This window comes from Penaeus chinensis, chromosome 20 (genome assembly GCF_019202785.1).
Source record: "Penaeus chinensis breed Huanghai No. 1 chromosome 20, ASM1920278v2, whole genome shotgun sequence".
In the NCBI taxonomy this organism is placed as follows: Eukaryota; Metazoa; Arthropoda; class Malacostraca; order Decapoda; family Penaeidae; genus Penaeus; species Penaeus chinensis.
Window position 1 is genome coordinate 14,246,593 of NC_061838.1, and position 12,500 is coordinate 14,259,092.

General features: G+C 37.3%; 1 protein-coding gene across 8 annotated transcripts in view; it reads right to left on the reverse strand.

Annotated features, from left to right (window-relative positions):
* Positions 1 to 8,096: 8,096 nt before the first annotated feature.
* The window catches only part of LOC125035843, a 65,343-nt gene continuing 60,939 nt past the window's right edge, over positions 8,097 to 12,500 (reverse strand). For all 8 annotated transcript variants that reach the window (XM_047628117.1, XM_047628119.1, XM_047628118.1 and 5 more), the window contains 8 exons: positions 12,152 to 12,260; positions 11,860 to 11,954; positions 11,617 to 11,671; positions 11,395 to 11,473; positions 11,097 to 11,267; positions 10,696 to 10,964; positions 10,491 to 10,574; positions 8,097 to 10,379 (listed from right to left, as the gene is read on the reverse strand). In XM_047628117.1, the coding sequence (XP_047484073.1) occupies positions 10,242 to 10,379; positions 10,491 to 10,574; positions 10,696 to 10,964; positions 11,097 to 11,267; positions 11,395 to 11,473; positions 11,617 to 11,671; positions 11,860 to 11,954; positions 12,152 to 12,260 (1,000 nt within the window). In that variant the 3' untranslated portion in view covers positions 8,097 to 10,241. The remainder of the gene's footprint in view (positions 10,380 to 10,490; positions 10,575 to 10,695; positions 10,965 to 11,096; positions 11,268 to 11,394; positions 11,474 to 11,616; positions 11,672 to 11,859; positions 11,955 to 12,151; positions 12,261 to 12,500) is intronic.

The following is a 12,500-nucleotide window of genomic DNA, read 5'->3' on the forward strand; positions in this document are numbered from 1 at the left end:
AATTACTATTTTGTCTCTTCCTCACACTCCCTTTATGTCTCGTCTATACTTATCTATCAGAAAACACCATATGTTATATCTCCCTTTCAAACTACTGTCCCTTGCATTGCTATTCATATCTTTCTTCACTGGTGGATCACAGTTATTTCAGACTACTTCTCTCTTTCCCATCCCATTGACTTTCTTGCTCCAACCATCCTTCCTCATAGTTGGTGATTTTAACTGCCACCACACTCTTTGGAGTGATTCCACCACTACTTCCCGTGGCCGATCCCTAGAACGCTTCCTCTCCACAACTGACCTTATTATTCTTACTTCAGTTTGACTCACACATCTTGACATGTGCACGCAATCGTTTTCATGTTTCGACCTCTCTATGCCCCCTTTCTCTTCATTAAAACTTCCATTGGTCAGTTCTAGACCACTTTTAGACTACTTTCCTTATAGTGACCACTTTTCAGTCCTCCCTTTTTTTTTCATATGTCCCTCTTCCTAATCCCCCACGATGGTACTTTGATAGAGCTTGCATACTTTCAATTCACTCTCTACTATTCCTCGTAAGAGCTGCCTATACAGCCTTATACCTGCAAATGTGTTCCAAGTTGGAATTCTGATTACACCAAAGCGTTTCACTTAAAACATGCAGCTTGGAATAGTTACCTCTACAAACGAAGTACCCCTATCAACCCTTATTTCTTTTAAAAGAGCCTCCACCTGTCTTCGTCATACAATGAACAGCAGAACAACGAGCTGGCGAAATTATGTTTCCTCAGTTACATCTACATCTATTTTAGCTGTCTGGCGTCGTATCCATAAGCAAACATCCCCCCATTCAGCACCTTACTCTATATTTCTCTTCCATTAAGACCACCTTCTCCCTGTCTCTGCTAAGTCATATAATGCTCCTTTTTCTTCCTCTGAACTTCACGCAACTTTACAGTCGTGCTGCAACACCCACGAAGGCCCTAACGGTATTCATTATGCTCCGACACCTTAGATTCATGTCTATCATTCCTGTTAACCATTTACAATCACATATGGACAACAGGCAATTCTTCTCCTCACTGTCTAGAAGTTCTTATCCTCTCCTTCTTGAATCCCACTATATCGAGTACCCTCCCTCAAGATTCCCCCCCAATCCTTTGCCCGTTGTTGTCGTGGGGGGGCTTAGGAGACGAAGACTGAGAACCAATGATGGGGAACTCCTCAACCTTGGGACTCAGCCATCGACTAAACTAATTTTGCATAGTCTTTTTTCCCGCTCATACTTTTCGTTTCAGTTTCTTCACCAATCCCTTCTACTATCCACCTCCTAAGGTGTGAGAGCCGTGCTGAAAGGATGAAAGGCTGACTTTATGTCAGTCCTGAACGGCCTGAGGGAACCATGGGCACGGTATTTCCCTGCCATACCTGGCCCTTACCCCTCAAGGGGACCCTGAGGGGTGGACTATTTTTTTTTTTCCAACATACTCCAGGCTTATCATGGCCAATAATGAAGACATAACCCCAATCTTAGGGGCAATGAGGCTTGCCCCTTTATCAAATAGCCCCAATCCCAGCTCTCCTTTGACCACGGCTCCGAACACTGCAACAACTCCCCCATCATCAATGCATACTAGTACAGTATCAACCCTAATCAACAACCAACCCCCAGGAGACATTTCTACTCTCCCAACATGCTCAACTTCAACACCTTTACTCCCACAACCTTCTTCATCAACCATCCCATCTCCCCTTATTACTACCTTACAACCTTATTGCCCACCTCCCCGTAATACTACCCCCCTCAACACTACTCCCTCCTCCACACGTCCCCGCACTTCTACTACCCCCACCTCTACAAGAATCCTAAATACTCTATTTAGCCCAGCCAAATGGGACCGATTTTTCGTGATCCCTCCCACAGCTCCCTACTCTCAAAACACCCTCCTCTTCCAACAATGCCTCCAAAAACAAGTAGGCAAAGTCTCTTTCCGTAGCCGACGCGACCACTCCCGTCTCGTCACAGTAACAACTGAAAACCAAGCTATAGCATTAACAAAACTAACTGATCTATGTGGTAATCCCATCCCTACAGAACCTCATCCAACCCTCAATACTTGCACTGGAACTGTCTCTATCTCCCCAACAGATTGCCCAATCCATGACAAAGAATGGTCAGATTGTGGAGAGGACTTACTCGCTTGTCTCACAGACTATGATGCAACATATGTACAATGCTACTCCATTCCTCCCAGAGGAAATCGCAAGAAATCCATCAACATTGCCAAAATTACTTTCCGTAGACATGACCTTCCCTTAAATGTTTACATAGGTGGGGAATCCCTACCTGTCCGACCATACCAACCTCCTCGTCAGTGCCAAAATTGTTGGCATTTAGGACATCCTGCCAAACATTGCCGTTCCACAGCCAGATGCCCGCTATGTGCCCAACCTGGCCATACTCGATCAAATTGCTCTGCACAATCACGCACATGTGCAAACTGTGGCGGCCCCCATAATGTATTTTATAGAGGCTGCCCCACCTACTGGAGTAGGGGGTAAGAGAAAAGCCTTGTCGACGTGCTTCCTGTCTGGCTTCACGTAGAGTGAGTCCAAGTCTGAATCTGAGAGTTGCTACCTCAGACTCAAATTTGTAGGTGGGGCAGCCTCTATAAAATACATTATGGGGGCCGCCACAGTTTGAACATGTGCGTGATTGTGCAGAGCAGTTTGATCGAGTATGGCCAGGTTGGGCACATAGCGGGCATCTGGCTGTGGAATGACAGTGTTTGGCTGGGTGTCCTAAACGCCAACAATTTTGGCACTGACGAGGAGGAGGTTGATATGGTCGGACAGGTAGGGATTCCCCACCTATGTAAACATTAAAGGGAAGGTCATGTCTACGGAAAGTAATTTTGGCAATGTTACGATTTCCTCTGGGAGGAATGGAGCAGCATTGTACATATATTGCATCATAGTCTGTGAGACAGGCAAGTAAGTCCTCTCCACAATCTGACCATTCTTTGTCATAGATTGGGCAATCTGTTGGGGAGATAGAGACAGTTCCGGTGCAAGTATTGAGGGTTGGATGAGGTTCTGTAGGGATGGGATTACCACATAGATCAGAACTACATAAGAACTACATAATCGAGTCCCAAACTAATACTCATCCACCTTCAAATTCTACAACTCCCGCTCCTTCCACACTCAAAGTGACTGCCGATATCATATCCTCCTCCTACTCATATTCTCCCTACATCCAATCCTCCTACCCCATCCCAACAAAACCCATTCCCCCTGACTCCAGCCCCACCTATATTAACCCTCCCACTATCCCCTCTATCCCTTCCACTCCCTCCTGGATACACACGTGAAACCCTCATGTCACAAGTACCCTCTTCCCCAGACCCTCTACCTCCCGACACCCCTCCTGATACAACACCACCTCCCCAACCTCATTTTTTATCGCACCCTCTAGCACCCTCCCCTTCAAATTCTCCAACACGCACTGCAATCTTTGCCAGTAAATCAACGAAAGTATAACTATCCTTCATTGGAACATTCGCGGTTTCCGAATGTTCCTCTTTCAGTCCCACATATTCTATTGTCATGCCCACGTCCTCCCTACATAGACATCCCAACTTATCAGACATCCTTACAGAATCTCACACTTTCTGCTTTGATAACCTGTTTTCCTTCCTCAAACGCATATATATCCTTCACTTGATCTAACCCCTTTACATTACCTCATCCGACCCTAACCCATTCACTCGCCAATTCCTTAACCTAGCTTTAACAACTAATCACTAACATTAACTATAGTGCTATATGACCTTAGATGTCTAGCACATTTATTTTGCTTTTAACCATTAACCCTCAAGATTACCACCTCATTGCTCTAACTGCCTGCCCGTCCATACCTACTCTCTGCTAACTCCTTCAGTCTGCAATATCATCAGTATCTTCCTGGGCCGCTAATTATGGCTTTTGCTTTTCTACGTCCACAACCTTCTCCATCCTTGTCTCTCGCACACGTTTATGTCGCCTGCCTCCACTCTTCTTATGATAATAACATTGAGAACAACAGTTGTAATGAAATGGGGATTCTGATTGCCCCCTTCAAGGTCTGGCTTGAACCCCCCCCCCCCCAACGGCTAGACCCTCAATATGTTTTCCCCTAAATTAAACCTTTAAAGCTTTGGTCGTAGCTTAAAAATTGCCTTAGAATAGCTCATTTATTAAAATCTATCTAGTTTTACATTAAAAAGCAGGTATCTGTGTAATGGCAATTAGCATTCACTCTCTACAACTTTCATATTATATGCTAATGTCGATAAGGAAACATTTACTACAGAGAAAAAAAGAAGAAAAAATACACACACACACACACATATATATACATACATATATACATATATATATGTAATATATATATATATATATATATATATATATATATATATATATATATATATATATATGTATGTATATGTATATACACATACACACACGCTAGTATTTTATCATGCCGATATATAAATGTGTCAGTACAAATAAAATTATATAAATGGTTCCAAATAGCCTGAAAATATTATATATAGACAACCAAGAGCTCTTTCTCGTGTGTGATCGCGGGGCAATAGGGTAGTTTTTCAGGGTGTTGTTAGAAAGGCCCATGATAACGAATGCCTACACGATTTTGAAAGTCACTTTAGTTTAAAGAATCAGGAAGTTTTGCTTTGAATTTGAAACCTAAAAGCTTTCTTTTTTCATTTGATTGATAGATTGCACAAGTTGGGAATGTTTTTTCAACCTGGGAATGAAATTGCCTTTTGTGTCTGTACTCTGGAATTGTTTGCGGGATTTTTGTTTTTGTTTTCCTTTTCAATGTTGAGAGTTATATCTGCTGTATGAATATCCCACAACTTACAGAAATATATATTGATACATTTTCACATACATCTCTGACATGAAAATGTCAGAGATTGTTTTGTTATTACTTATCAGAAATATTAATGGGAGCTCAACTCTTTTCTATGGAGTTGACGTTGTCATGACGTACAACTCATAATTGGTGGGATTAATGAGCTCGTTCTGCTCATGTTCAGGATCAAAATTTGAGCTCAAGAGTAAAGCCTGGTCCGGAAGTGAATTAAATTCAATCCTACGCATTAGAGATCTGGCTTAAATTTTACTGGATTAACTTTTATTCACAGAATGTAAAGTCTGACCACCAACCACCTTGGAGCAAAAGAAAACGGGCGCATGAGGCTGATAAGGACACATGATGGCTAGCTGTATTACTGTATTGGTTATTTCATCGACAGGCACACAGTATATAGGAATATAATATAGATATCTTATATCATGTGATGGATTGTGCAATGTTATAAATACCCAATATGAGTACAAATATGCATTAAAATAACCGAGGTAGGAGAAATGTATCTGGTATAATGTTTACCACCTACTCAGTTTCTGTAGTGTAGGTTGTACTATCGGAAAAGACCTTAAGTGCCATCTTCTCCGACGGTTACAGCTTATGCGACACCTCTCATATGACAGGAAATGAATAGCTGGTAAATATTTATCGAGTTGCCAGATACATTCCTCTCACCTTGGTGTCGCCGCTAATGACCTTAGCTGTTGACGCGGCAGATAATTTTAAATTATCAATCAATCTCACCTTGGTTATTTTCATGCAAATTCGTACGTGAATTGGGTGTAAAACCTACAATAAGATATCAAAAGCCGTCTAGCATATTATATTACAAAATACTGAGCATCAGTCAAAAAGAAAGGCCAAATACAATAAAACAGCTAGCCGTCAACTGCGGCCATTCCCATTATAAACAGCTTGCAACCTGTCTCGCCTCCGATCACAGAAAAGAAAAGTTGGCTAAAGTCATTTTGTAACACGGTTTTCACTAACACTTATCTGTATGTTTGCACAATTATTTAAATAAAATATATATTTGTTTGTGTGATATATTAACAATGAAGCTGGCTTAGCTTATTTACTTTCATGGATACTGTGTCTGTAAAGTGATATATAGCAAGATTTATACTGTCTCTCAATCTGTCAAAATGCAACTCTTAGCAAAACTACTGATTTTCTTGTCACATGTATGACATAAATAGGTTAAAAGGAAACACAGCTTTCAATGCTAGTTAATGATTCTTGTAAAAATAATCTATGATATACAATTATATATATACACATACTCATGTGTACTGCAGGCAAACACATTGACCAAATCTACCTTTTAATTACATAAACAAGAAAACTTATTGCCATAATCTCCATCATAATTCGAGCAGCCTAAACCAAGAGCTGCTATTAACAAATGTATACATCAGGGTCATGATGGGTGAGCATCCCTTCAACACTCTTACAGAAGGTTGTCAACATATGTATCACATCATAATGTCTAAATAAGTCTGCCCTTCACTCTGTCTTATTAACTCCCATTTGTACAAAATCATAAAAAGGGAGTGGGGAAGGAAACTTTGTATGCAACAGTTGCTAAGGGGGTTGTAATTTGCAAAGGTGAAAAGCATTGGCCACATGTGAAAAATAACTTGTCTTCATCACCACAACACAGTCAATATAGGTTCACAACGAATAATTAACTGATGAGACAGATATCTTTAATATAATATGATACTGTGGTATACACAAACCATTTAGTGATCTACAATACAAATTAAATATGGCAGCCATCTTAATAAAAAGGATATAAAATCAGCTGTTGTACAGGTTTCCAATAAATAAAATATCACATAAACTGGTGTTCACTACACCTGCCCATCATCCACAAAAGCTGTCACTGTAGAAATGAGAACATTCTAGAATTCCTCCCTGAAGTGAAATACCCTTTAAAGCTGCTCTAGGTTAATAATAATATTTTAGAGACAGAAATTATACATTGCTTCACTGGGAAAGATAAAGAATATCCTTTTTTTAGGAAGGTCACTACTGAACTGATAATGAGTGTGTTGGTGAAAGTGTGGGCATTAATGAAATATTGCAGTCATGTTGATGGCATGTATAATAAGCAGCTGTATGGGAATATATTAAGAATAAAATAATATATATATATGTATTGAGTAATAAACTGAATTTGAGCAATACATTTGGAATACAAACAGCTGATATAAGTAATCTGAAATTGCACATTTCTAGATATGAATGTAAGTCCTACACTCTAGGGTCATAATTGACTTTTAATGGATGGATTATTTCAAAGCAACTGAAGTGAAAAATAAGAATGCATGCAATCTCTTTTGCCTTGATGATAAGCATATCCCCATCACTACATACAAGAACGAAAAAGTACTTCTGAATGCTGATGTAAAAATAAATATCAATAAGATTCATCAGTATATACTCTATAGTTAATGTGTCAGCCAATAAGATATGACCAAAAATGGCATCATATACAACAAAATATAATGATAAAAATGGGACTGCAACATTGCTGCAGGCAATTATGTATGTATGCGTATGCGTATGCGTATGTGTATGTGTATGTATATGTATATGTATACACATACATACATACATACATACGTACATATATATATATATATATATATATATATATATATATATATATATATATATATATATGTATATATATATATTTTTATACATACATATATATATATATATATATATATATATATATTTTTATACATTTATGAATAGTACCTTTCCAACTATATTTTAAAATTACAATTAAAATAATGATGCTATATCCTTTAAATCTTATAAAAATAAAATGTTATGTATAGTAAATCGATCTTTCCAACCTAGTGACCTTACTTTCACAATTTAACTTCATATATATCTTGTTTTAGCCTATGCACTGGTATAGTCCTCATATTTTATGTTCAGAAAAATGGAGGGAAAAAATAGCCAGCCTTTCACTGATCAGACCTACTAAACTGAGGCTGTAAACTGTGAACCAATCCTCTACCAAGTCTAGTTTCATCATTTATGAATAATTTATTTACAATATTTACATCAATGTTTTTGCTTTTCAATTGACCTGCAGTGGAGATTCAACAAAGATGTTGATTTGAAAAATGTTAAGAGAGGAAATTTGAGACTGATAAACTATATATTCAACTATATCCAAATTTAACATAATGTAAATGTGACATCTGTGCATTTTGATGATGACAACAAATATACAAAAACTATGATGACATTCTCTGCAAATTTTAGAATACCAATACTGTCTACAAAGAATAACACTGTATGACAATGCATGAGCAAGAATAGTTTTTAATGATACAATTCTGTACCAATAACAATTGGATGACACAAATATCAGAAAATCATGTACAGACTCACATACCTTATATGCAGAGCATTGTGGGTGAAATATATTAGTGCATGCAATTATGAAAATATCTCCTTTAAAGATTGTCAGTGTAACTGATTGAACAAGCTTTACGACTGAAGGTTTTGAATACCACATAACCAGCCATCTCAGGAAATTAGCTGATTTACTGAGAGATATTCAAATTGCGGTGGGTTATCTGTATACACTAAACTATCCACTGTCAATAGAGGCACATTATTAATGGAATGACAGTGGTTATGGCTAAATCATATGAGCATTCATGCTAAAGGCTATCAAAGAAAAGCTGCCATCTATCTGTAATTCTTGTAGTTAAAAGGAGAGAAAAGAATAAGATTAAAGATGCACCATTAAAACACTTCACAAAGGGAATGTATTGAAACGTGATGCAGTATGAAGTTGTACAACCTTGTGAGAATCTTAAACACTGAGTAATGTGCCTGCGACACTTCAAGATACCCAAAAACACAATATTGCATCCAACACTGGGGATATTCCTGACATGGGAGCTTGTACTTAAGCTTCTAACCAAATGTTAAAAGAGGCCGACTCACTCTCACTCTACTGAAAGAATGGACAACAATAACGACGATGACATTCAATCATCTGCAAACCTGAGATGTCTTCCTGTACCAGCTAATGACATGAGACAAGTTTAGCAATCCCAATCCTTAGGACTACACAAAATAAAAGGTGAAAACTGACTGTACTTTCCTTTCAATAATAATGATTCACTTCAAAACTTTAGGAGAGACCCAACACTGTCTGCTACCTGTCTCATGACTGATATCTAGCTAATCTTTCTGCAACTTGACCTATCCCCACTTTCTGTGGATCTTTTTTTCAACTGGCACAAGATTTCTTAAGCAACTACATAAATCATTCAAGATACCTACATGAGTATTTTATATAAATTAGTTTAAAACTTATTCACTTCCCATACTCCTTCAGGGTGATCAAAAACTTCCATCTCTATCAATGGATTTATCATGCACTTGAAAAACTTGACCAATCAAATAGGATTTCTGTAATAAACTTTATAGGAAGGCCCTATACTCTAATTTGGGAGTTCATGATTGATTTTTGATGACATTTATCAGTTCCTTTCATCTCAATCTCTCTACAGTTCCCTAGAGGAATCATTCGCCTCACCTTTTGTTCAGTCCAGGTTCATTTGTAACATGAATGCACATAATATTTTAGAATATACTATAAAGGCCTTTAATCTGACACTTTGCCAGTTCTGCCCTTGAAGCTTATCAGTTCTGCCCTTGAAGCTTATCAATGTGTATTATTATCTTTTATCCTTTTCATATTCTTGCTGCTCTTCTTATGCTGCACTGGTTGGACATTAGCTTAAGCTGCACTCATGAAGCCCACAATGAATTTTTCCTTGTGGCACATCTCCATGATTGGATTTCATATCCAGAAAACGGATTAACTTCTTACAAGTCCACAACACATGTTTAATGTTCATGAACACAACTGAACAAGCCTGATATATTACAGTTGAAATTCACCGACACCAGTAAACAATGGTTTTTCAACACCTAATAAACTCATATACATCTGTCAAGACAGAAAAGGGATGGTGATCAACACCTGCATAGGTTTGTAAGAGACACAAACTTCTGGGAATCTAGCTGCTCCAGTTGTTAGGTTCCATTGGAAATTCTTGTTCAGAAGAATTATTTTCTAACACGTAATTTTCTAACATGGAGAATTTCAGTGCTTCAGCAAATAAATGCTTCCCACATTCAATCATCCATAAAAACATACAGACAGCCATAACATGCCTCTTAAATCTTCATTTAAGTTTTTACTTGTATCTTTATGCACAAATTTTCTTTGATACACAGATCACCCACTCGTAAAAACTTGGTTTGACTATCTTGTACGACATTTGTTTATAACACATTCAACAGCTTCCTGGATATTTTTGAAGATTAGAATCCCTTCTTTGTTAGCTTGATCTATAAGATATGTTCTTCCTCGATTGTAGTCCTTTACTGCAGTTCGAGATAACTGTGGGAGAAATTAGGCAAAATTAAAAAAACATAATATACTGAATATTTAACTTTTATTGCATGAATATATTATGTCATTTCTTGGTAAGAGACTAATCATACCACTGACCTGTTCTCCACAGATAGTTGCATCTGCAGTTAACATCTGTATACATAAAACAACATTGCAACCAAGGCCAATGTAATGTGATGCCTGAAAATAATAAAAAGAGTATGTAATATATTTACTTGTAAAGACATATGTATCAATTACTTTAGTAAAGGAGGTAAAAATAGAAATAACCAAATTAATGTATGATTAATTTGCAGCTCACCAGTGCCATTGCAGATACACCCAGCGTTGTGTTAGTGATAACAAAGAGGAGAACCCTCGAGTTTTCCATGAGAGCAGCCTCCATGGGCAGCAGTCGTCCTGAGCAAGCACTGGCAGCAGGATTGAAAAAGGAAAGCCCATGTTTCAAAAGCATAGGAATGGCAATGTCTTCACGCCATGTCTCTCTGTTTCCCAGAGATCCTCCAAGGTACACATCACGCTCTCCTGTACTGCTGATTGGCCTCAGTGGTCGCCGTGGTAACGCCCAACCTGAAACAGGAAAGACTTGGTTCTTAACTCGATAATACACAGAATAGAGTTGTTGTTTTTTTTATCTTTGTTTGGATTTCCATTTTCATTTAAGTTCAAAATATTTCCATTTACAAAGATATTTCAACTTACCAAACACTTTCTGAATGGGAGACACAACCGAGTGTGTGAAAACATCCCAGAGTCTCCTGCTTTCTAATCTCTGATTCTTAAACTCTGCTACAATACAGCAAAATTCATCAAAGGTAAGGAAAACATCACTGAGTGGGAGCTCTGTACCATTCAATTCCTGCATCTCCATTCCTGTAAAAGGGATTGCATGACCTTTTTAGTATTTTTTAAAAATCTTGAAAGAAAGAAAGAAAGAAAAAAAATATATATATACTCATACAAAAGTCTAAATAATAGCTTAGCTCTTTGTAAAACTCACCTTTTTTAGCTGCAACAATTGCTTGGAGTTCCTCATTAGTCAATTCCTTATTTGTGACCACTTTGTATGCTACCCGTGCCTGCAGGAAGAATGAATGTATCAACCAAAGTCATATGTTTCAATATATTGCATACTTAAATTATAGTCTATATTCCTGTAAGACCAACATTTTTTCTATTGTAGTAATTACTTATTAATGAGAAACAAGTAGGTGCTACTTACCTCTGCTAGTGTTATATGCTCTGAATTGGTGTTGACAAATGCATCATGAAGCTTTCTGTAAAATTAACATACACTTAGACTTGTAAAAGTACTTCAAAATAAAGTATATATTTAACAATTATCTTGAACATATGTGAAATATTTCTAAATTTAACATTCAGGGCACACAAGAACCTCATAAGATATTATTCCTCTTTAACACAACTATCAAATAGTTAAGAATCATTATCTCCCCAAACTTACATCAGCTTGTCTCCAAGTTGAAGATAGGGATACTTAATGGGCTGCACTTGATCTTCAAGACCAAGGTCTTCAGGTCGAAGATTCTCTCGAAGAATCTAGACAGATAATGCAATTGTGAAAGAGTAAAGATAAAAAAGAAATCAAATCTTCAGAGCATCTATGAAAATAATATAAGTGAAAAATTGTTAAGAAAAAGAGGAAAACTGTCAGAAAAAAATATATCTGTCCATACAAAATGAGCAAAAGACAAAAAATTATGTGACAGTTTGGAGATACTTGTGAAGTAACATACCTTAGCTGTACAATTAAGAGCATGATTAATCTCTGGAAAGACTGGAATTCCTTGCCTCTCCACAAGGTCTTGCACTGTGTGGAGGCCATTGGTAAGTTCCCTGTACTCTCTGCAACAAGTCATTATTTTGATAAGTTACAGAATGCTTTGTGAATCTTCCAAGCAATTATCCAATATTGAATGTAATGTACATACTTAACACAGGCTACTTATTTCTTCCCTTTTATATCAATTTGCATTTTCTTCTACAATTAATGAAAGAATGATATCTTCACAGTCATTATTTGCAATAAAAAGTGTCTTTGCCCTCTCTATATAATGTACAACCAATAGTAGCAATTTTTTTTTT